Source organism: Hibiscus syriacus, unplaced genomic scaffold (assembly GCF_006381635.1).
Source record: "Hibiscus syriacus cultivar Baekdansim isolate YM2019G1 unplaced genomic scaffold, ASM638163v2 tig00110299_pilon, whole genome shotgun sequence".
Taxonomy (NCBI): Eukaryota; Viridiplantae; Streptophyta; class Magnoliopsida; order Malvales; family Malvaceae; genus Hibiscus; species Hibiscus syriacus.
This window is the reverse complement of record NW_024062668.1, coordinates 2,146,347-2,172,791: the sequence shown is the minus strand read 5'-3', so window position 1 is coordinate 2,172,791 and position 26,445 is coordinate 2,146,347. Positions and strand designations below refer to the sequence as shown.

The following is a 26,445-nucleotide window of genomic DNA, read 5'->3' as shown; positions in this document are numbered from 1 at the left end:
GGTGACATCTTGTATCATTGAACTTTCTAATATAATAAAGCCATATGTGGGAAAGTTCTAATGGTTGAAGAACTTGATAAACTACAAGATCGAGTCACCTTGACTTTATGCAACTTGGAGAAGATATTTCCACCTTCATTCTTCACAATTATGGTGCATCTGCTAATTCATCTCTCACGAAGCAAGAGTTAGTGGTCCAGTTTTCTATCGATGGATGTACCCTATAGAGAGGTATTATTTGAATTACAAGTTTCAAATTACTACTGATTATACCTCTCACTCAAATGTATTTAAGTAGTATGTTGTTTTGTGTATAGGTTCTTGGGCAAGTTGAAGTCTTATTGTCGTAATAAGCATTATCTGGAATGATCAATTGCTTAAGGGTATTTGGCAGAAGAATGTATGATATTTTTCTCTAGATATTTGGAAGATGTTGAAACAAGATGGATTAGACCAAATCGAAATGATGTGTTAAGTACTGATGACTTACCTCAACATTATTTCTTTGGAAGTTATGGTCAACCATTAGGGAAAGTTGAAATTGCACACTTAGATGACACGTCTTGGGTACAAGCACACCGATATGTTCTTTTCCATCACAATTCAATATATCTCTTTCACACGTAAGTCTTTCGGACCCAATCCTAATGAAATCTCTTTATCTTTTATATTTATCAATATTTAATGACATAATATTCTTTATAGTGAGTTTAAAGAAGTATTGAGATCTCGAGCATTGTCCCGAAGAGAGAGAGCTACATAAGTTATTCACAGAAACTTTTCATGAATGGTTAGGCCAGACAGTAAGCAACTAAATCTTACGGAACACTTATAAATTATATACGTCTTGCTTTTTATATCGACGTCAATGCAAATTAATTCACCATTCATGTGTAATAGGTTTGGAGTGGGAGAGAAGTTAGTGAAGAAGTTAAATGGCTTTCTCAAGGTCCGAATAGAATAGTTAAAAGATATAATGCCTTCCTCATTAATGGGTTCAGGTTCCACACAAAATCTCGTGAAAGATTAAGAAGACACAAAATTGTGGAGTCATAGTTACTTCGTCAACTACAAGTTATGCTACTGTAAGGGACAATAATCGCAAGAGGGAAGGTCGATTATTATGGAAATCTTACGGACATTATTGAGTTAGATTATTATGGAAAACGAAAGGTTGTGTTGTTTCGATGTGACTGGGTTGATGTAAACAGATGTATAAAAAGAGATAAATTCGGGTTTACAATGGTGAATTTATCTCGATTAATTCACACGGGTCAACGTTTGATGGATGAACCATATGTATTTTCTTCTCAAGTGAAACAAGTATTTTATTGTCACGATCCAATGGATGACGGTTGGTATGTTGTGCTTCGAAATACTCCCAGAGACTTGATAGACATCGGGGATGGAAGTATAGATGATATTGAAACAAGATCAGAAAGTTTACCTCTACTACCACAAAACTTAGATGAAACTATCAGTAATACAACACAATTTCAGTGGGTTCGGGAGGACGTTGATGAAGATATTTATGACAACTGACATTATATAAGACTTTTGTACAATTTTATATCTTCATTTATTTATTTATAATGTTATAACCTTTAACATGTTGTCTTTCAATATATTCATTAATTAATTCTTTTTTTTTATTACTCATGTTTGTTTATTATAGATATCATGCCGAGGAGAAAAATAAATAATTTGCGGGTTGTTCGAGCTTCTGAAGACCATGAAGAAAGAAATAACGAGGAATCGAATGCACATGAGTCTTCTGAAGTTCCGAAAACTGTTGAAGAAGACGTAGAAATTCAAAGTAATCTTCGAAACATTATTTACTACTTTGTTCATTTTCAAAACTAGCATTGAATAATTTCTTATATAGTTGAAAATGCTGGAACGCGCAAGACTCGAGGACATACAACATTGAAGGAATTATACCAACTTTCTCCTGGGCATCGTGTCAAAGTTTCAAGAAACGATGTCGGTCAACCTATTAGCCCAGAATCACGTCTTCTAGCAGGTTACTTAGGCATAGTTGGACGTAATGCAAATCTGTTACCGATCAATTACGAGTCATGGTGCGAAATGCCTAATAGTAACAAAAATCAAGCGTTGGATTTTGTTAAGGTAATAATGTCATTATAATTCATACTCTATAGAAATTCAATACTAATTTATACTTACAGTGCACACTTATATGTTATATAGAAGAAATTTTCTTTAGAGGTCTCTGATGATCATGTGAAGCAAACGTTAGGGAAGATATGGAGGGATCATAAGAGCTCCTTAAAGAAGAAATACTTCAAGAATGATCTCAGCCTTGAAGAGAAGTTGCAAAGTCCCACCAGGAATGCTCAGGTACCAATGGGAAGATGCAGTCAGATTTTGGAGTTCACAAAAAGGATAGGTATGATGTATTTTTCAGAAATAATTGTAACGAATTGTAAATCATCATTAAAAGTGGTTGTTTGACATTGTAGGACCGAGAGCATATTGTTGTTGCTAGCAGGCAACAACAAAAGTTTACGCACACGGCTGGATCGAAGAGTTTTGCTTGTATAGCTCATGAGGAGGTATTATAGAATATTGAAATAGTTTTTTGTATTCCATGTACATACTAACTCATAGTAATTATATTATGGTACATTGTAGGAAAATACATCCGGTTCTAAAGTTGGTCGAATCCAACTCTTCGACATGACACATACGAAGAAGGATAACACTCCTATGATTGCTGACGCTATAGAAATTATGGTACGTTTTTTGGGTAGATGTTTTAAATTTACTAGACTTTATTTATATTTGTACCATGACATTTTTATTTTAATTAATTATTCACTTTATTAGGAAAAATTGAGGGAGAAAAAGGCTGAGTATCATGTTACTGCTTCGAGTCAAGGTATTGTTAATGATGATGACATTGAAAACCAAGCTATTAATGACGTTTTGGGTCCTGAAAAATATGGTCGGGTACGTTGTCAAGGATCATTTGTTACTCCCACCAAATATTTTGGATCCAGTTCATCATAGTACATGTCATCACAGTCTCGATCTTCCCACCAAGAAGTTTGTCGTTTAAAAGAAAAGTTGGCTGAGATGGATCAACAAATGGCTAACTTGAAAGCGGAAAATGAAGCAAGGGAAGTAGAGAGAGCAGCAGCAGAAGCAGCAGCAAAAGCAGCGGCAGCACAAAGAGAAGCAGCATATTAGCAGAGATGTCAAGAATTTAAAAAATGACTCAATGATATGATGCTGATGATTCATAAAATGCAACCTCAGAATTCACCATCGTAATCTCATTTATATTATGAGCATTCTACTGAACCTTGTGTAACTGAACTTGTATTACGTTAATGAAAACTTTTATTTATTATATTGGATTTGATGTTGTTTGTTATGGATATAGAGTTTGATGTTATTATTGTTTTGTTTGTTGGATAATGGAACATGTTGAAAAAATAGTTTTGGGGTAATCAAGCATAATTTTTAGGACTGTTAAATTCTGTTTTATTTAGTGGCGTTTGTAAAAAAAACGCCACAATATACCATACATTTAACGGCGTTTTTATCCTAGAAACGCCTCTATATACAGACCTTAACGCCGCAAAACATCAAAACCTACTGCGGCGTTTATGGGAAAACGCCGCAAAACATCAACACCTACTGTAGTGTTTTAGATAAAAACACCGCTAAACATCATAACCTATTGCGGCGTTTGTCTAAAAAACGCCGCTAAATATCTACACCTATTGCGGCGTTTTTATGACAAACGCCGCTAAATATCAACATTTATTGTGGCATTTTTATGACAAACGCCGCTAAATATCAACACCTATTACGGCGTTTTTGTGACAAACGCCGCTAAATATCAATACCCATTGCGGCGTTTTTTTTTAAAAAATATGCCGCGAACTTTAGCGGCGCTATTTTCAACGACGGTTTTCGCGGCGTTTGTTGTGTCTTAACGCCGCTAAAGGTAAAAAAAATGCCGCAAAAAGCCTGTTTTGATGTAGTGTTCTATTAATTTTCAAGTCATAGTAGGCTTTGCATTGTGTTGCTTAATACTTACTTCTTTGCACCAACCTCCAATTTTAATTCATTTCCAATCCAAGATTTTAATTTGGTAATGGATATGGACATCTCAACCATTAAAGGCTAATTTAGGTGTCTTAGATTGTATAAAAAATAATTAATAATTCCCCCAAAGTAATTAGGTGACTATTAACGAATTTCGTGTTATAATTATTTGTTTTTTTAATAAGATAAGGTATCAGATTTTTTAAGTAACATCGACGGTTAAATTATAACACTATGAATGAAATAAATTATGATGAAAGGATTATCATTATAATTAACCTTTGTAGTTTATAGTATACGATCTATATTAATCACTAAATATATTAGATATAAGTGATTATAATAAAATTTAAATTCAAGAACACGATTTTTAATTTGTTTTTTTTATATATTTCTGTCAAAATGCAATCTTTATAACATAAATAAATCTCTTTCTAGTCTTGAATGGAAAATTAATATCATCCTATGTAAGAAAATAAAAAAATAGAAAAACCCTTATATTTATATTATGTTTATATTTTATGTAATAATTATATTCAACTTATCCTATACAAAATATATTTTAATAAATTAATATTTAGTTTTATGTAATAATTATATTCAACTTATCCTATACAAAAATATTTGTATAAATTTGTATACATTATTTATTCATGTAGGTTTTATATTATCTATCATATAGTATAATAATGGAGACTTATGGTATGACATTCAATTTAGTTAGTTTCGACGACCACGTCAAATTAATCTTATAATTACACAAGCTTATATTCATTTTTGCCTTGGCTTTAGTTGTCCATGAATACATATATGTTTTCTGGATAAATAAAATTATCTATTTATTTTAAAAAATTATACAACTTATCAATTCAAATAAAAGATTAGAATTTGTAATTTGAATTCTGTCTAACAAAATTTAAAAAGTACGTGATGTGATCACTAGGTGAAAATAAGTTAAAAGAAAAAAAATAAAGTTTTAAGATTTTTCTGACTGCAAATGTATCTATTCGAACCCAATATCTCTAGGAAGAACAACACTCCCCTCAATCCATTTGATAAATTCTTTAAGTTTTAGAATTTATGTACTCCCTTTAGTCCTATTTTAATTTTTATCGAGGAAAGTATTATTTATTTGCATATATTTTTCATTTATATTTTCATGTAATCATCTATTTACTTCTATATGTAATCAAAATAAATTAACAATTAAACATGCCAACTACGTTACTGTAGAGATAAAATACTGCATTTATTCACGACTCTGTTTACATGGCTTATTTAATACATTTAAAATCAAATCAAAATACACTTATTGTTGATAATAAAATAATTACTTACAAAGATTTTCATGACACATTTATAAATCTAAATTGTATTTGTATCCGCGATATTTGTGTGGATGTTATGTATTATACGAGAATATACGTAAGATTTTATATTAAAATGGTAAATTAGAATTTATAAAGTTTTAAGAGGTAAACTTAAATTTATAAAATCTTAGGGGACAAATATATATTTCAACTAGAAAAATTTAAATTACATGATAATTGTAAATTTTCAAAAAAGACGACCACTTTACTTGCCTTGCCCAAGTCCATGACCGATAACATACATTCTAAAAATCTCAATATTTCTATATTATAGATGTAATTTGATATTATGATGACTTTAAATCGTTAGGAGATTATTACTATATTAAATTGCAACAGTAATTTAATACTATCCCACTATTATTCCAGACTTAGCTATCCTACAACCTCGTACAAATGTTTTCGTGAGAGGCAAAACTCAAAAAAAAGAAAAGAAAAAACCTACTGGTTTTGTAAGTATTGACGGAATCTAGGATTTTTGTAGTTTTCTTCACTATCAAAGAGACAGGGTTTAAGGTTTGGAAATGGATTATGGGGTTTTAATTTCTTGACCTAACTGTTTAATAATTCAAATTTTGAAGTCGAGAAACGGAAAGGAAGAAACATCTTTCATCAAGTCCTCTAAATCCCATTCTCCAACTTTAAGCTCTTCTCCTAGCCAAAAATTCCCGATGGCCGGGCTGGCCGTTATGTTCTCTGATTTTATGCTAAAAGGGTTGTTGTTAATGTTGGTGATGGTGGTCACAGCGGCGGTGACGATGTCGCTATCAAATGTATTTTCGACTTTAAGGTTTTCTCCAACGGTTTCTAAAGGAGGGATATATAGTTCCTCCACATTGTTGACGTTACCGAATATCTCATTTTCTCCGTAGAAACAGTCGCGATTTGTACCGACTTAACCTTAGTCGCAAAGTATCCGGTGGTGGCACCGAACAATGGTCCAGTGGGATTCAACATTCAAGACCGTGGATTGCAAAGAAGAGTTGGACAAAGTCGAGGACAAATCGACGTACATGGGCAGAACCCGTTGTTCCTCCACAGACAAGAACCCGCCGACGGTCTGGGATTCATTGTTAGGGCTCGACGTCCATGAATCGCTTGCGTTCCGTGAGGACGACGATGACGATTTCTTGATCCTTTTCTTTATCGTTGAATTCCAAAAGTTCTTGATTTCATTGTCGGTACGACCAGGGAGGCGAGCCGCAATTTGAGACCACCTTTGAAACAACAAAGATTGGAAACAAGGGTCAATGTTTTTCATGCATGGATGCTTTAGTTCTATACAAGCCGAAAAGCATGGTATAATTTTAGGGTTTGAGTATCTTCAACTCAAACGGTTGGTACATAGGGCTAGAGTATTTTCAAAGCAATTAACCAAACAAGGATATCTCTTCATTGGTACTACTCTTTTGTGATTCTCAAATCACAAAATTAGAGGGACCAAAATTAAAAATATAGGAATTTGAATATAGTACAAGGACCAAAATTGTAATTAACATTTAAAAGAGATGAAAAGAAGTACTGCTTTATGTTTCCTTTCTGATATGGGGGTGAGGGGACTATAATGATGAAGATGACTGCTCAAAACCTCTTATCTTGTCAATGAAATCATAAACAGGGTTGAAACGCAGTGCCCAATGAAGAAAGCAATTAGACCATTTCTATAATGATTACTCCAGAACAGCATATATCACACTCATTCAAATTTGGTCAAATTGTGATTCTAATCCCCCCACTATATTCATATTTGGGATTCTTTAATTTGACATAATTTAGTCTCTCTATTGTTATAATTTCATTGGTTAGTCAAAATAGTTAACTGTTCCGCTTAAAATACCGAACGTAAAGGACCAAAGTTGAGCATAATAAAGGGACCAAAACCCGAATTTGACCAAGTTAGTGTTCTTCTAAAAGTTAAGCATGCATGCAGGATAGGGATGAAGGGCAGACCTGCTGCCGAGAATGGAATGCAAATGGATGATAAGCTCTTCTTCCGGAGGCGATATGGCGCCTCGTTTGAGACCGGTCTCAGGTAATTGATCCAACGAAGGCGGCAGCTCTTGCCACACCTTTGCAGGCCAGCATTTCTGGCTACATTGCTCCAACAACCTTGACCATTGGTTAACATATAGTTGATGAGCTTCTCATCTTCCTCCGGTGACCACAACCCTTTCCTAAGCTTGTTAGTAGTAGCGGTTGCACCACCATTGTTAGGCTTCCTCATCATGGAAATCAAATACAAGTGAGGGTTTTGTGAAATGGGTTATGTAATGTTTGTGGGTTATTCCATTTTTTGATAACTGACAGGGTTTTGTGAAATGGGTTTTATAAAGTGAAAGAGAAAGGGTTAGGAGAGGAGGGTTCATGGTGATGATGACGATGGTGATGGTTGGGGGGGGGGGGTTTGCTTAGAATTTTGGAAAGATATAAGGAGCAAAAAACAGTTGGTTGATGGGTCTAAGTAGTAAACGGTTTGGAAGGGGACTTTGAGAGAGATAAATAGGGAAATAAATAAATAAGGGATATTAATTAGAATTTAATTATATCACACGGGTTGGTTCAACTAATAAGCAGCTTTATACACTTAAGCAAGATTTCGGATTTGAGTCATTGTATATGTAGAAATTCTTGTCTAGAGACTCACGTAATAAAATTAGGTGTGCGACGTGGATCGTTCTGGATTAGTCAGAGTGAAATCTCTTGAAACCGGGAGGAAAATTAAAAAAAAATAATAACAATAATTTTATAAAGAAATAATGTAATATAAACGGTTGTGGCCTTATTATTTCGATCACATATAAATCTTTGTATTTGCTTCTAATTCACATAATCATCTTTTCAATATCTAATGAGCCCACACTTGCATTTGAAGGTATAGATATGGGCATGGTTACTAACTTCAAATCATGCAAAATAATTTAATAATTGATTTATGCATATGGGACACATATACACACATTTAAGATGCGATTGAAAAGAGGAAAAGAAGGAAAAGGCATCTTTGTTACATTATGATACTACCATTGAAATATTGTAATCTTTTGCCATATGCAGAATGTGATCAAAGGAGATATAATAATAAATAAATGATAGAAATGAAAACGGACGGCTAAAAATAGTCTTACATTGAGTCATATTAGTATCACCATAGCCTATGGTTGCGGTTAGGATGGGGTTAGAAAATAATATGCATAAAATTAAAATAAAGTATTTATGACTTTGTATAATTAAGCTTAAAATTTGATGACTAAAATGAAAAAAGTAACTAAATTCAAAGATTAATTTTGCAATTATTACTTTCATTTCCCGAATAGCAATCACAGGAAGAACAAGAGAATTGTGATTGAAGAAAATGAGTTTCACTGACATGAAGAAAAGAAAAGATCCACCCAATTGCACCCTTTTCACTTAATCTGTTTTGTGAGATATGAAATGATATATTTAGTTGAAGATTTCAACAATTTTTTAATTTAAGAAGTTTGTTGAGAACATTTCGAGTACAATCCAGTATAGGAGTTAGTGGGATGTCACACTCCTTTTCAATAATTAATTTGACATTTGATAGACATATGGAAATAAATTATTTGGATGGGTAGAGGAAGTTTCATATGGACCAATTTAAAATGGTATAGCATATTGGAGAGCTTAGTATATAAACTTCAAGCTCTCCGTTGTAGTTCACAATACATGATAACAAATAGTCTTCGATTCGTATGGTATAGAAAGTGCGAAGAAGTTGGGAGTTTTTGTGCTTTATTCCCTCAAAATGGCCAAGATTTGGTCATACCTATCTTATGCCTTGGCAGTGTGCTTGATAATAAGCAATGTTGCTGCCGACGGCGAGCCGGCTCCATACAAGTATGAATCATCACCACCTCCTCCATATCTATGCAAGTGGTCTCCTCCACCTTTATATAAGTACCAGTCATCAACTCTGTCACCATACACTTATAAGTCACCACCACCGTCTCCGTACAAGTATGAGTCTTCACCTCCACCTCCGTACAAGTAAAGTCACCACCATTTTCTCTGTACAAATACGAGTCACCGCCTCTTCCTCCTTACAAATATGAGTCTCCACCTCCATACAAATACAAGCCACCACCTCTTCCTCCGTACAAGTACGAGTCACCACCTTCACCTCCATACAAGTACAAGTCACCATCTCTTCCTCCGTACAAGTACGAGTCACCACCTCCGCCTCCATACAAGTACAAGTCACCACCACCACCTCCGTACAAGTATGAGTCCCCACCTCCAGCTCCATACAAATACAAGTCGCCAGCACCTCCTCCGTACAAGTACGAGTCACCACCTCCACCTCCATACCAGTACAAGTCACCACCACCACCTCCGTACAAGTATGAGTCTCCAACTTCACCTCTGTACAAGTATGAGACTCCACCTTCACCTCTATACAAATACAAGTCACCCCCACCTCCGTACAAGTATGACCAACCACCTCATTCTATGTACAAGAACAAATCGCTACCACCTCCCCCATACAATTACGAGTCACCACCTCCACCTCCGTACAAGTACAAATCACCACCACCACCTCCGTACAAATATGAGTCACCACCACCACCTCCATACATATACAAATCACCACCTCCTCTTCCATATGTGTACAAGTCACCTCCACCTCTTCCATACAACTACGAATCACCAACTCCACCTCCATATGTGTACAAGTCACTCCCACCTTCCTCATATAAATATGAATCACTACATCCTCCTCCATACAAGTACAAATCACCACCTCCTCCTCCATATGTATACAAGACACCACCACCACCTCCGTACATATACAAATCACCATCTCCTCCTTCATACGTGTACAAGTCACCACCACCTCCTCCATACAAGTACGAATTACCACCTACACCTCCATATGTGTACAAGTCACCCCCACCTCCTCCATACAAATATGAATCATCGCCGTCTCCTCCATACAAGTACAAATCACCTCCTCCTCCTTTGTATGTATACAAGTCACCACCACCTCCACCATACAAGCATGAATCACTACCTCCACCTCCATATGTGTACAAATCACTCCTTCCTCCACCATACAAATATGAATAACCTCCTCCTCCTCCATACAAGTACGAATCATCAGGACCTCCATATGTATACAAGTCACTGGCTCCTCCTTCATATGTATACAAGTCACCTCTACCATCTCCATACAAGTATGAATCACCACCTCCGTCTCCATATGTGTACAAGTCACCCCCACCTCGTCCATACGTCTACAAATCACCTCCACCTCCCACGTATTACAAGTAAACTTCGTATCACCCACTTGTCATCTAAATTTTCCATTTTCCTCTATCTCCTTTATTTCAACTTTATTGCATATGTAAGCCTCTATGTCCTTCATTATATTCGATTCCACCTCAAACCTTCAAGTCTCCTCCCCACCTCTATTCGTTCCATCCCATCCCTTTCCTTACCATCATATATCACCTCCAACCTATATGAATGTTTGCGCCAAGTTAAAAGAACCCTAATTATTTAATAAAACAGAAGCAATTTCTGTACATGCTTTATGATTTCAACCACTATTTGATTCAATCCAAGATTAATAAGAGAAGGGATTGTAGCTACATCAAGTCATCAATTGGTTTATTGCAAGCTTTGTGGTTATTCCTTCGAGTCGTAGCCCTCTTTGCGGGTAATTAATTTACTATGTTTTTCAAGAATATTTACTTTGTAATTGTTTGTGATTTTCTCTATCACCTTACTTTAAATTCGTTGAGAATTATACGCCTTCACGTATTAAGATGTTGGATCGTCTAATTTGAATTCTCTTTATTATTATTCTCTCGTTCGAATTAGTTTTCTAAAAATATAACTTTATTCAAACCATAATTACCTAAAATATTAATTAAAGAAACATGCCATATTGTTAAAAAGTCACACTAAATAATAGGGGGTCTGATGATTAATTAATAAACTGCTAGTTGAATTAAACACCACAACTGTATCATCACATATAAGAGATATCTACATTCAAATAAACAATAAATGAAGGGTTTCCCAATTCAAGTGTGGGATTTTAATTTTTCTAGTTTCTTGTGATTACGCTCAAATCGAATATGCTTGCTGCGAAGCATATGTTACTGTAATTTTATACTAATTAAATGATCAAAATATATACTCTTTTAAAAATTTGAGTCCATGTATTTACCAATATTTAGATCATTTTTATAAATGTTAACTACACTCTGATAAATTAAAATAAAGATATTACTTTATCAATTTTCATTCAGAGGAAAAGCTAAAATTCATAATTATCCAACTTTAATCCTATCAAATAGTTTGTCAATAATACGTTGACTGGGCTGTTAAAACGGGTCTCACTTAGGGTTAGTTTGGTAATGCATTTGAAAAGTGATTTATAAAATTGTTATAGAAAAGCAATTTTAAAAGTGTTATATAAAAATGTAGCTTAAAATTTAAATGGTTGGTATTGTTGTTAAAAAGTGAATTTAAAATGATAAAATATCTATTATGTTGTAAATTAAAAATATAATATTTAAAATATATTTACACTTATTAATACTATAATATATAAAATATATAAACTTAAAATATAATAAAAATTATAAAAAAAAATTTATGATAATTCATTAATAATATTTTTATATATGAAATATTTTATTAAGAAAAAATATAGTAATAATACTTTTTCGGATATAAAATTATTACGATATAATTAGTTAAATACTTATTTTGATAAAAAATTACAAAAGGCATTAATAATTAATATAAATTATTAAGCAATAATTTATTGAATCAAAAAATATTAATTTTGCGGTAGAAGTTTTCACCTAAAAACACCTTTAAAAAGTCACGTCAAAAGGAAACTTACTTAATCTCAAGTCTTAATTTACCCTCCACGTTGCCAGAAAAGCAAATTAGAAGATAAGAAATTGGCTCAAAAGTCCTCAAGCTTCTAAAAAGAATTAATGAAGTTGTTATATTTTTAAATAAGTCTTTTGTTTTAAAATTTTATCAAGTAATTCTTTAACTTATACTTACCTTACTTTTAAATACAATGTTGATATAATATATGACATCACGATGTACCACATCATAGTAATATTTTAAGAAGAAATTATTAAGATAAAAAGTAGTTAAAATATTTAATTGATTTGATTTCTTAATTTAACAACTTAAATGATTTGATTTTTCAATTTAAGAGTTCAATTGAATATAAAAAATCAATAACACTTAAAAAAACTAAAATCGTCATGCACCGTCAAGCTAAAAAATAGGGTAAAGAAGGCAAATAGTCTCCCGACTATACGGTGTTGCTTTATTAAGTCCATTGATAATTATAAGTTACAAAATGATCCCTCAATTATGGAGGACTGCTTTGTTGAGTCGCTCACCCATTAAAAGTTACAAAATGATCATTCGGTTATTCATTGTGTTCCATACTCGTCATTTTTCGTTAAAAAAATTGACGGTTGTTTAAACAAGAAGTTAACATGATGACTGAGATTTGATAGCCGTTTGAGATTTTGAGATTAAATTTTATCATATCACAGTCAACAAGTTAACGTTCAGCTCAAAATATCTTCCATTTTTTAACGGAAAAGGACAAGTTTGGAACATAATGAACAGTCGGGTGACCATTTTCTAAGTTTTAATAATCGAGGGATTCAACAAAGCACACTACAGCAGAATGTATCTATAATGGCGCTTTTCGCAGCGTTTATAATACAAACGCCAGTAAGATTTCACATATAGCGGCGTTCTTATAAAAAACGCCATTGAATATCAAAATTAGCGACGTTTGTCATTAAAATGCCGCTATAGATGTTTGTTATAAAAACGCCACAATAGAGGCACCTTAGTGACTTTGTTGCTGAAACGCTGCAATAGAGGAGAACCTTAGTGGCGTTTGTCACTAAAACGGCACTACAGAGCCGTACCTTAGTGGCATCTGTTATAAAAACACCACAATAGAGGTGAACCTTAGTGGCGTTTGTTACTAAAACGCCACAATAGATTCGTACCTTAGTGGCGTTTATTATTAAAATGCCGCAATATAGGCGCATGTTAGTGGCGTTTGTTGTTGAAACATCACAGTAGAAGCACACGTTAGTGGAGTTTGTTATTAAAATACCACAATAGAGTCGTATTTTTAGTGGCATTTGTTATTAAAACGTCGTCTTGGATGCATAAATCCCCTCTCCCCTCCCCCTATTCCTAATTTGTTTCTTCCTAAACCTTTCTTCCTCCATCCTCAGCGAGCATCTTCGTCAAATTGGCACTCTAGTCACCACTGTCACACCGCCAGTCACCACCATCACACTGTCAGTCGCTCCTAAAGGCTCAAAATCCAGGTACATTTTTAATCTCTTCTCATGGCATCCATGTTACTAAAAACCCTAAGAAGAATACTATGTTTGCTTCATAAAAACTCATTGGATTCTGATTTGAAATTAAATCTTGTTGTTGCTTGCTGGAGTTTTTCTGTTTGTTGAACTTGGGAGTTTTGCGTTTGTTTCCTATTATTCAAAAGTAAAGAGCTTTGATTGTAAATTCGTGGGATGGTTGTTGCGTTAAGAGAGTGAACAAAACAAGGTTTAGTCAAAGGATTTGGCTTCTATTGTAGTGGTCGAACTTTTCTGATTCCTCTAATCTTGGAAAAGAAATGCTGGTTTTCGCTATCGATTTAACCTATGAATTAAGCGCATTTCATGGTCTAGACAAAGGAAACACAGTTTCCCTTCTTTTAACTCGATACAGAACTAATATGAAGTAATGTGCACAAGACTTGTTCTAATATCATCAATTAAAGCTATAATTAGTTTCAAGTTTGATTTTTGAATAATCAATACCTTCATTCTTTCATAGAATAGTAATGACAGTTGTGCACAATTTGAATTAGTTTGATAAATCGATTAGTGATCGGGGTTGATTAAAGATTTTTTTTTAAAATTTAGTTAATCGGCAAATCTATTCTGAATATAATTAATTAATCAAATTAATCACTTAGAGAAAACTAATAATAATAGATACTAAATGTTACACGTATGTTTATGAATGAGACATAATGTAAACCCACGATTGATTGTATTGTAAACTAGCTTCATGGTCTATTTCTGTTTCTGGACAAGCGTTTGCATGTTGACTGTAAACCTAGCCATAACTAGCTTTAATGGACAATGCAGAATTTAGACAAGTATTTTCATGTTGACTGTAAACTAGTTTCATGGTCTGCTTCTGGTTTTAATTTATGAGTTGTGAATGAAACTGAATTAGTGAGTCATGCACAGAGTAAAAAGAATTAGTGCTAAAACTCACTTTTATATGCATGGACACAATAAAAAGAAATCAATCCCTAAGCAATATCATCAGAACGTTCACGTGGTAGATTTTCTCTAACGCCGAATCATATTATCACTAGGAGGCTTCCAGTCCGTTCCTGCCGTCAAAACCCGATGACGACCCGAACGGAGCTCCGATTCCTCCACTCCCTTCCATGAACGATCTCTTGCTTCAAGGTAATAATCTCTGAATCTTTTCACCTCTATATTTTTATTTTGTGATCTCAAATTTCATAGATCCTACGCAGAATGTTCGAAGCTTATTGAGAACGATGGTAGAAGAGTAGATAAATACCCAATGCTTATAATTGAATTGGGGAAATCTGTAGCGTTGAAAGAATCTTCAATTGCACAAGCATTATCTATCCTCGATGAAAACGACACTGCCTCTACTGTTACTCCAAGTAAATGCTTCTCTTTTTTACTTTAATTTTTTAATAACTAAAACCTTTTTGCAATTTAGAAAAGAAACATATGTGATTTATTTTTTATTTTATATCTCAAAATTTGCAGCTGAATTAGAAATATGGAATATGTAGGAATTGAACTTTTATCGATAATGGTTTCTCTGTTTTTATAAAAACCAAATAGCATAGGTTACTAAAATCATTTAGTATATTTACCAAGATGATCGTGAAATTGATGAATCGAGCTCTTTTTTTGTTTTATATTGCAGGTAACTATCTTTTTTGTTTTATACTGTAGGTGGAAGGTCATTATCTATTTCAAGGGAAGCATTGAAGCGTGCAAGGAGTATTATTGGTGACCTGGAGCTAGGGTTGTTCATTCGGTTAATTCGGTAGCCGAACCGACCGAACTACCATTAGGCGAATTAACCGAACTTTTTTTTTCTTTAACCGTTAACCGAACCGAACTTTTTTTCGAAAATATTAACCGAACCGAATAAAGTTCGGTTAATTTTCAAATTAACCGAATTTTTTTAGAATTTCGAATTTATATAAAAATTAAATATTTTTTAATTCAAAAAATAGTTTATAATTAATTTAAATAATATATAATTATAAAATAAAAAATTTATATAAATATTTTAATTAATTAATATTGATTTAAGTTTAAAAGTTATTGGATCTTAAATTATTAATTGGGTTTTAAATGGTTTGGGCTTAGCCCATATGTTATATATAATATATTTAATATTTTTTAATTCAAAAAAACAGTTTACAATTAATTTAAATAATATATAATTATAAAATAAAAAATTTTATATAATAATTTTAATTAATTAATATTGATTTAGGTTTAAAAGTTATTGAATCTTAAATTATTAATTGAGTTTTAAATAGTTTGGGCTAAGCTCATATGTTATATATAATATATTTAAAATTTAATTTCAGTTAATTAACCGATTTCGAACCGAATTAACCGTTAATTGAATTCTAAAAATTTTCTTAACTGTTAACCGACCGAACTAATTCGGTGGCCGACCGAATTAACCGAACTAATTCGGTTCGATCGGTTAACCGAATTAGTTCGAAAATTTGAACACCCCTACCTGGAGCTAGGGGATTTATTTGGTGAAATGGATGAAGAGGTTCTCCATTTACAATTTACACGGAGGAAAAACTTAACGATGCTTCATCAAATAAGAAAAACTGGTTTTTTACTTCCTTTCCCATGAAGGAGCAATGAAGACTCACAGATTGTGCATGTAAAAACTTAACGATGCTTCATCAAATAAGGAAAATTGTTTGTAAACTTTTATTGTCAACTATTTTTACTTAATTTGAATTGTAATTAAATTTTAAGGTAGTTGTTATTGAATATTGTTACATGATATTAAATTTAGGTAATAAATACCATAAAATAACATTTTGATTTGGCAGCATTTTAAGATTAAAAAACACCACTAATGGACTACACAATTGTGGCATTTTACTTAAAAATGCCACTAAATTACCTACTTTTTGCGACGTTTTACTTTAAAAAATGCTACTAAATTACCTACCTTTTGCGACGTTTCTTCCCAAAACGCCACAAAATGACATAACCTTTTTGCGTCGGTTGTTCCAAAAAACGCTGCTAAATGACCTAACCTTTTGCAGCATTTTTGGGAACAAACGTCACTAAAGAAAAGATAAATAGAAACGTTTTCGAGAACAAACGCCACTAAAGAAAAGATAAATAGCAACATTTTCTTAAACGTCGCTAAAAAGAATAACCTTTAGTGGCGTTTTATGTTCACAAATGCCGCAAAACTTTTGCGACTTTTATTTTAGCAGCGTTTGTTTTCGTGCTAGAAAGGTTTTTATCGACGCTTAAAAACACCGCTATATGACGAAAAAACGCCGCTAAAAACATATTTTGTTGTAGTGGCAACACTCCATAGTTGAATGAATATTTTGTAACATTTAATAGTCGAGGAACCATTTTCGTATTTCACGCAAAAACTATTAGTTATTAAATATTATCATTTTGTATTTAAGTATAAAGTGTTTGGTTGGTGCCTTTTGTGAGACGGTATTAGAGGAAACAGAGGCAAATGTTTGGACATGAGAGAACAACACACAGACATGAAGTTTCAATGAGATTCTCAAACAAATTACTACCAACATACTCGTGCTGTCTCGGGAACATTGGGATCGTATTGGAACACCAACTCCACCTCGGAAAATATTATTTAAAATAAACACTAATTTGTTAAGCACATTTTAATACTCGGGAAATAATTTTTAAAATTAGAGTTTGTGCATTCAAAACTAATATCTATATTTGTTTACCCCATCCTGTTTCTTAGGCGGTGTTTGTTTTTGCAGAGGTAAAAAGTCTGCAGTCTGCGGATCACATCTACAGCAGAAGAGGTGGACTAAAAGTCTGCAGTTTGCAAGAAGAAGACTGTTTGTTTTTTAACGTCTGCAGGCTGCTAAAATAAACTGAAATATAAATAAACTGATTTTTTAAACTTAAAAGAGTTTTGCAATAATGAGATTTAAATAATTTTAGTTTTACAATACTGAAATTTAAATGTTTCATACAACTACAATAATAAATTTATTAGAAAAACAAACATCACCTTATTAATTTTATTATAAGTCTCACATAATCACATGTATTATTAGTTTTATAAGTTTTATAGAATAAAATATATAATAAATGATCATTAAATTATATGATTTTTTTAAAATATGCAATTATGTAATACTTTTAATTTTTTTAAAATATATATTCATAATTTATTTTTATAATTATATGATATTTTTAGAAAATATTTTTTAATTTATAAAAATTATTTTATGATTATTTTTTATTTAATTTTGATTATATTTTAAAATTTTAAAAACATAATTTATAATTTTTTATATTTTAAAATCTTAATTATCAAACAATGAAATCATTTTTTATTAAGCAATGTGGTTTAAATACTTACATGTTGTATAAAAAGTTTAAATATAATTTAAAAATAACAAATCCAAAAAAATATTATATTTAAACTTAAATCAAAATAATTAAAATAAATATAAAATTTTAATAATATATAAAATAATTTATATGATATAAAATTAAATATCTATAATATAATATTAAAAAATTAATATTTTATTTATTTAAAAAATTAATATCTATAATATAATATTAAAAAATTAATATTTAATTTATTTAAAAAATTAATATTAAAATTAAAATCAAATATAATATAATATAAAATTAAATATAAAACCTGTTTGAAGAGATTAGAAGACGTTTGCAGACATAAGGCCACGTCTGTGCCGCGCATACATAAGAACTTTGCAGACCTTAGACAGTAAAAACAAAAACCACCTTAGTCTACCATGGCGGCATGTTTGTTGAAAAGAAGACAACGTTTACCTCGGAAAATCATGCATGTCAATTGTCAAACTAATCTTCCCAAGTTAATTAATTCCGCCTAGCGTTTAACCAAAAACATTACATTTTACTCTGCATGCATGCATGAAAAATCATTTTTTGACTCGTGGCTCCAAAAAGGTTATCAGTGTTGGGAGATTATAACCAAAAAGGTTATAATAAGTATATTATATTCATAATGAAGAACTAATATTCGAGTCTGGGAGATTATATTATTTAAGAAGACAATTATGAATTTTAAATATAGATTATAAGATAAATATGGATGAAATAATAGGAAGTTAAGGGTGCTAATTGTTGAATGCTCTCAAACTTTTGAAGAAAAACCTTTTACACCCAATTCAAGCTCTTTCATCATCATATGCAATATTTTATGGCAAGTCAAATTTATAACACTTTAGAAGGACAAACTTATGAAATTATAAGGGACGGAGATAGAGTATCAATATAAAATACAATAAAAAAAATTAAAATACACCATCATTTAATTCATTATTTATTAAAATTTTTAAAGAAGTAAAACATTAATTGTATTGCTTAATCAATAAGAGTTGTTTAAATATTAATTAATTACTAATTTGTTGCAATATTCAAATTAAAAAAAAACACAACTTTGGTAATATGTTTTATTTTCCCTATGAATATCATAAAGTACATTATTGAGGCGGGCCGAGTGACCCGACCCCATGCTATGCGAGTGGGCTGTGTACGCGATTGTCGTTCTCAAGTTCTTATATACTTCACTTGCGCGGAACCACATAAATAACGCCTTCTTTATTTATTTACGCATCTTTATCAATTCAATGATCACCGATGAATTGATAGATCAAATAATCTCGGTGATAAAAGTTATTTTTTGAGATCAAATTATCATAAGTGTAAATCTTCAATATCAAATAGTTAAGAGTTATCTTTAAATAGATATTACTTTATACTTACTTCAAATTTAAAAATATATTCATATATTAAATTATAATTGGTAGTAGATTCAAAAATATTCCAAGAATAGATACACATGCATTGATAATATAAAATTTCCGTACGAGTGAACACAAATAAAACTTCAATGTGAACATAATTAATAAAATAAATAATTGATAAAAAACTTAATTTTTAAAATAGATATGTGACCACCTTAATATAAGAGTAGATTCGTCACTGGTTATAACTATAACAAAAAAATAGTAATATATTATATTCAGATGGAGAAATAGAGTGGGAGTAAGGATGGCACCGGGAGTGGTAGGTCAATTTTTAGTCGTCTTGATTTTGATCTGAAAATATATTTATATTTGATCCCATCCTATCTCGATAGTTTTTAGCTTTTATCCTGCCTTGAATCTATCTCAATTTTAGACTAAAATTCTAATCTCAATTCTATCCAAATTCATTAATATTTTTAAGATCAAATCAAATCAAATCAAATCGATCAATTAAATTTGAATATTTTGACCATTCTAAGTAGGGGTGTGAACAGTGAAGTTGGTTGGGGACAGTTTAAGACGAGGTACTGAGCCAAGCCGACAACAGCGCGCCCACCCAAGTAACTGTTGCCTTCGCTCCTTTCAGATCGGTTTACATTATCTGTTTCCCGAGGCCAATCAACTAACCCATCCCAAATCTTCTCTAATTCTTTCCCTCTTTCTATTTTACATAAATAATGCGTAAACTACACATTTAGCACTTTAACTATTAGTCCTATTTAGTTTTAGTATGTAAACTTTTATTTTTTGTTTTGGTATGATATCTCACCCCTAAAAACTTAATGGAACTATTTTATGTGACACCTTTTTATAGGTCAATTATATCATTCATCATTCAATTATCTTGTCACTCTTATTTTGATCATTGAAGTTTAATTTTTAAATTTAATTACTTAACTTTAAAATTATTCCTAATTTAATCACTCTAACTTTTGAATTTAATTTTTCATTTTAATTATATATTAATAAAATAAAAATTCTATGTTACAAAAATTATTAATAAAACATATTAGAGTGATTACAGGTGAGCAGTTTGAAAGTTGAGTAGTTAAATTGAATTTTTTTAAATTTTAGTGACCAAGATCGGAAGGATAAGATAGTTGATGAGGAATTATGTAATTTACTCATAAAAATACAGTGTCATTAAATTTTTAACGGCGGAGTACTAAAATAAAACAAAAAGTTAAACTTAGATATGATTTTAAAATAAATAAAAGTTCATGTACTAAAACAAAATAAAATTGATAACTAGATATGAAAATGAATTACATTGATCATCTATTTTTTATTAACTAAATACCAAAAATTAAAAAAAATATTTTCTAAAAAATCAATTACATAAAAACAAACAAAACCTAAACGAGTTAAATTTAACTTTTTAATTTATGAAATCATGTTGAGATGTTATTTAAATTGGAGATGGCTTCTTTTAAAGGAGAACATTTTGTCTGTTAGTGAGAAACAGGGAGTAAGAAGGGGGAGGCAAAACTATAGAACCAATTACTGACTGCCTTTACTCCCCTTTCCCCACCATTAAATTAGAGTGACAAACCATTTTTCTTGCACTTTTCCCACAGTAAGTACTACCACTTCAACATTTATCTTCTTATTTCTACTTCCCGAGATTCATTTCCATTATTTTTCTGTTTTGTTTAGTCTTATAATTTTGGGTTTTTTTTCTGGTGATCTCATTGAGTCCCCCCATATAAACTTTTTGGTCTCTCTCAAGCCTCAACCTAAAAACAAAACCCTATCTTCTTCTTCCTCCTTTCCTAGACCATGTCTGATTCCGATCCTTACTCCAATTACTTCAATGGCTGGTTCAATCTCACCCCTTTCTCTCACTCCCCATCCACTTCGAGTCCGTCTCCACTGGCTCCTGTTAGTGGCTACTACTACAAGGGCTGCTCCAACACGATATTCCATGAGAACCCTTCTTCCCCTCCACTGAAAGAAGCTCTCCCTCTTCTTCCAACGAAGTTTGATAAAAAGCAACAAGTGAGTTCTTCCATGGAAGTGGAGAAAAGCAATGAAAACGATGAAGAAACCGTCACTGTTGCTCTTCATTTGGGACTCGCACCTGCAAGCCCTACTTCTTGTGCTGCCGCTGCTGATTTGATCTCCAGATTTGCAACCTCATCGTCTGCTGCTTATATCAACAAGACTCGGAGTCGGCCGCAGATAAAGAAGATCGTGACACTGTTAATGCTTCGCAATACCTATCGAATAGCCTCAACAAGGGTCAATATTGGATCCCAACTCCATCCCAGATTCTGATTGGACCTACTCAGTTTTCATGCCCACTTTGCTTCAAGACCTTCAACAGATACAACAACATGCAGGTAACCTTAAATCTAAAGGCAAAATAGAAAGGAAACCCATGTTTTATTCTTTTTTATTTCAACACTTCACTTTTATTCTAAGCCTGGTTATGATTATAAGATAGGAACATATGGGTCCGTAGGGTTTTCCTCTTTTTCTTCTTTTTTACACTTTAATGAAATATTTCTTTTTTTTCCTGCTTTCAACACTTTGAATAAAGTATACATTTTTTCTTAAATCTTTCATTTAGTCCATCCCTTTACTTTTGCATGATTTGTGGGTGTTGGGATTTGAAAATTAAGAATAAATCTAGAGCTGGTCCAGTTGAGAATAAGATCACTAACTCTCTTTATGTGATTGAACAACACAAGATTTATGCTTTTTTTTGGTACCTTGAAGTTTGTGTTCCACACATTGGTTGATGTCCAAGAACTGTAAGTATCCCAGTTTCCACCCAGGCTTATCAGATGAATCTTCATCAAAAAGCCCTAAAACCCTTCTTTAATAAAGTTACAATTACCATTTCGTCTTCTCTTCTTTTAATGCATACAATAATAGCCGGAGAAAATACATTCCAAACACACAATAGGAATGGAACCCTAATTAGTCCTGTTGAGAAAAAAATGGTTCTTTATTTGAAAAAAAAATCAGAAAGCTGTGTTTAGACTTATTACTGAAAGTTTCTTGTTCCATGGACCATTAATGCAAGCAAATATTCTTTCGATGGAACCCATGATTTGCAGAACACTTTTGCTTTTCTTTAAAAAGGGGTCCTGTCATGATCTTTGATGAATTCAAAATTTGCTTTGATTTTTTTCTGAAAAAAAATGTGTATAGATGCATATGTGGGGGCATGGATCTCAGTATAGGAAGGGGCCAGAGTCACTAAGGGGAACCCAACCGACGGCAATGCTGAGGCTGCCTTGCTATTGTTGTGCACCTGGGTGTCAGAACAACATCGACCATCCTCGCTCGAAGCCACTCAAAGATTTCAGAACCCTTCAGACACATTACAAGAGGAAGCATGGGATCAAGCCTTTCATGTGCAGGAAATGCGGGAAGAGCTTTGCAGTGCGAGGTGATTGGAGGACACACGAGAAGAACTGTGGGAAACTCTGGTATTGTAGCTGTGGGTCTGATTTTAAACACAAGAGATCTCTCAAAGATCATATTAAAGAATTCGGGAATGGGCATTCGGCTTATGGGATTGACTGCTTTGATGAAGAAGATGAACCAGGTTCTGAAAACGAACAGGACAATGAATTCTCTCAGTAACACATATCAATAAGCCTTTATGATCCATTGGAGTTTCTACCCCCTCCGTTTATTTAGTTTTCTGGGTTTTCTTTTAGCTTGGTGGTACTCCTAGAGACTCCTCATCTGTAATTCTAATCAGGGAAATGTAGAATTATCATCTGAATTCAGTGGTTACGTTTTAATAAATTACTGCAGGCGTTCAACTTAGCAGCACATAAAATCTATATTTGATCATATATATATATATATATTTGATCACACATATATATATATATATATATGAGTGTGTTTGAGAGAGAAGAAGAGTAGTCTGTGTCATGTTCTTCTTCCTCTTCTGCTTGTGTGATAATGGCAGTTAGGAAGAGACTGTACGTGAAGAAAGAAAAAAAAGGAGGTAAGCTAATGATGCGATAGGTCGACATTATTTAATACAGTACCTGTTGGTGTGCGTGTCAAATGGTAATGGCCAGTCCAAACTTTGAACCCAAAGAGATGAGATCTTGGTGGCAGCTTTACTTGAAAGAGTTTTGAGGGTGCAAAAAAGGGTTAAAAGATTTCTAATGAGATGTCACGTCAAAGCTTTCAAATCATCAGAATACGTACTATATTTCAACTGACACAATATATACGGCATGTACTGTTTGTATACTTTGTAATGGCGTTTTTTATAATTATATATATATATATATATATCACTTATAAATCTATAATTATTTGCTAGATATTATTTCTCTAAATATTACTGATCTAGTATTATTTCTTACTAGGTGATAATAAAACATATTTTAAGATACGTGCATTGCAGACATAGACGGAAGATGCAGATCATGAAGTGCATCTTCTTGAGATTCTATCTGAGCTGACGTCACATTAAAAATTCATGATTGTAATCCGCGTATTAGCTTGAAATTTGACATATGACAAAAAATTTATCACCTACCTCATTTAATACCGCCCGTCTCCTTCCCATCCCTCCTATAAATACAATCTCATATAACACTCAAACCATACCAAAAAAAATTATTCTCTTCCTTATCAATTCTTATAGCAAGTTTTAAGTAACTTTTGTTATCGTTTTTAGAAACTATAATTTTTTATTATATTATAATCATTTAATAGTTTATTATTTAATTTATTAATTTTCTTATTACTTTTTACAGTTATAAAATGGGATGTGAGTTGTTGCGTTTAGATGAGAATTATATCTCGAGTCATTTATCGATACAATAATAATTTTAAATTGTGTTATTTTAATTATTGTGAATGTTTTATTTATTTTTTAGTATTATATTATATTTTAATTTGTATATTAATTATTTAATTAGGGGAATGATCGTATATTGAATCCATTTATTCATAACGCTAAATTAGAAATACCGAGTCGTGTCTGGCTGTATTTAGCTAAGGTTGGATTCGGTTACATAGAAAAATACGAAGGGCACTGTAACCTTGAATCCAACCTTATTTCTACACTGATTAAGATGTGGAGACCAGAGACACACATATTATATCTTCTGTGTAGGGAGTGCATTATTACGCTGGAGGATGTTTCTATATATTGGAGGCTTCTGGTAGATAGAGATGTTATTTCTGGAGTGGCAGATGGTAATTGACATTCCTTGTGCGAGGAGTATCTTGAAGGTATCCTGCCTAATTTTAACATTAGTCGAATATCATTATCATGATTGGCTTCAAATTTTAAACATTTAAGTGAAGATTGTTATGAGGAACAAACTAAAATATTTTCCCGAGCTTGCATATTACAATTCATAGGAGAAATCCTTATGCCCAATAAATCTTGCAACCAAGTTCATTGTATGTGGTTGCATCACCTCGAAGATTTTCACGTTGTTGGTAGACTCAGTTGGGGCTCCGTAGTTTTGGTATCTCTATATAGAGAAATGTGTCGGGTAGCTAATTATAAAAAAATGCTATTGAGTTTCTGGTATTACATGCCCTTTTTTTTTGAATAACCTATTAGTCTTCTCTTTATTGTCTTCTTCTTCTCTAATAATGGGCGTGGTATTACATGCCCTTTTTATGTCGGTCGTGAATAACCTATTAGTCTTCTCTTTATTGTTGAGGTAATTTCAATATTGAGTTTGTATATAAATAATTTTTTTGAGTAAATAATGAAATTTTTTTTACATTGAATAGGTGGTCATGTACAAGGAAAAATCATCATGATATACCAGATGAATTGGAAGAAATTTGACAACTCATTGATTAGAAGACTGGTACAGAGGTGTGTATTTAAATTTTATTATTTACCTTTAATTATCGTTATATAATTAGAATATTATTTTGATAAGAATTATATATATTTGTTTTAGTTTGAATGGGCTCCTTATTCTACTTAAAAAATGAGGCTTTGCATCCCACCTCACTTGAGTGGCTCATTAGATGTATAGATGGCGGTGGTCCTTCTCATATGTTATGTTATTATCGAGTGGTATCCTATTGATCGCGTGCTCTTTCAATTTGGTTTCGAACAAAATATTCCTGAAGAACCTAAGAATCTCGACAATATACATAACGTCGATAGACGGGGCAGAAAGGGTGTCAACTAGTTGTTGAAGCATAACAAGTGGATAATGATATGAGATGATCGATGTGGACGTATTCCCATTAGGGAGCCAATTTATGTGGATAATTATTCGGTTGTGAGTGACTATTATGAGTGGTTCAACATGAACAGGAAGTCATTCCTACTTTTTGAGGAAACACGAGATGGGAGCATTCATCGGCGTCGAGAAAAATGTCCACCATCACAACATCATCGTCCCCCAACTCGTGGACACCATTATACATGGATACACCGCAACCGTTTCAGATGGCACCGCAACCGGTTCAGATGCCACCACCATAGGGTTTTATGACACCTCCCAGCGGATATTAAACTAGCTTGCTTATAAATCTAGCATGGTCTTAATATGTTGCTTATTTGGCGAATGATGATTCACCACAAACAAAGACACCTCAGGCTCAGTATGGATCGCAGTCATCGATGTTAATGTTTTTGCAGTTTTTATAGTTTTCTATGAGCGGTAGGATGGTTAGCCATACACCTCTAGGGTCCTTATTCTATGGAGGTGCTACATCATCATTTATCTCTTATTAACAAAATGTAGCTGATATTGCTGATGATGATGATGAGAGTGAGGAGATAGAGAAAGTTATAAGAAGAAACCCATATCGAAGTAGACAGTCACCGCCCTGTGGAACACATTCAAGACACAG

At 32.5% G+C, this 26,445-nt stretch overlaps 1 protein-coding gene and 2 pseudogenes across 1 annotated transcript; 2 read left to right on the top strand and 1 right to left on the bottom strand.

Annotated features, from left to right (window-relative positions):
- Window positions 1-6,018: 6,018 nt before the first annotated feature.
- On the bottom strand, window positions 6,019-7,674 carry LOC120116614 (annotated as a pseudogene).
- A 1,542-nt stretch (window positions 7,675-9,216) lies between these two features.
- On the top strand, window positions 9,217-10,785 carry LOC120116612 (extensin-2-like). The gene is made up of 4 exons (XM_039137043.1): window positions 9,217-9,340; window positions 9,460-9,796; window positions 9,941-10,387; window positions 10,712-10,785. Exons 1-4 carry the CDS (start codon window positions 9,217-9,219, stop codon window positions 10,740-10,742), a joined length of 939 nt encoding a protein of 312 aa, XP_038992974.1. The 3' UTR covers window positions 10,743-10,785.
- Window positions 10,786-21,321: 10,536 nt separating this feature from the next.
- LOC120116476 lies at window positions 21,322-23,340 on the top strand (annotated as a pseudogene).
- The last annotated feature ends 3,105 nt before the right edge of the window (window positions 23,341-26,445 follow it).

What these genes read in the sequence shown, in the direction of transcription:
- LOC120116612 (XM_039137043.1), top strand. Translation starts at nt 9,217, where the DNA reads ATGGCCAAGATTTGGTCATACCTATCTTATGCCTTGGCAGTGTGCTTG. An exon ending in ACCACCTCCTCCATATCTAT is followed by an intron (nt 9,341 to 9,459) that starts GCAAGTGGTCTC and finishes CCTCCGTACAAG; the next exon opens with TAAAGTCACCACCATTTTCT. An exon ending in TACCAGTACAAGTCACCACC is followed by an intron (nt 9,797 to 9,940) that starts ACCACCTCCGTA and finishes GAACAAATCGCT; the next exon opens with ACCACCTCCCCCATACAATT.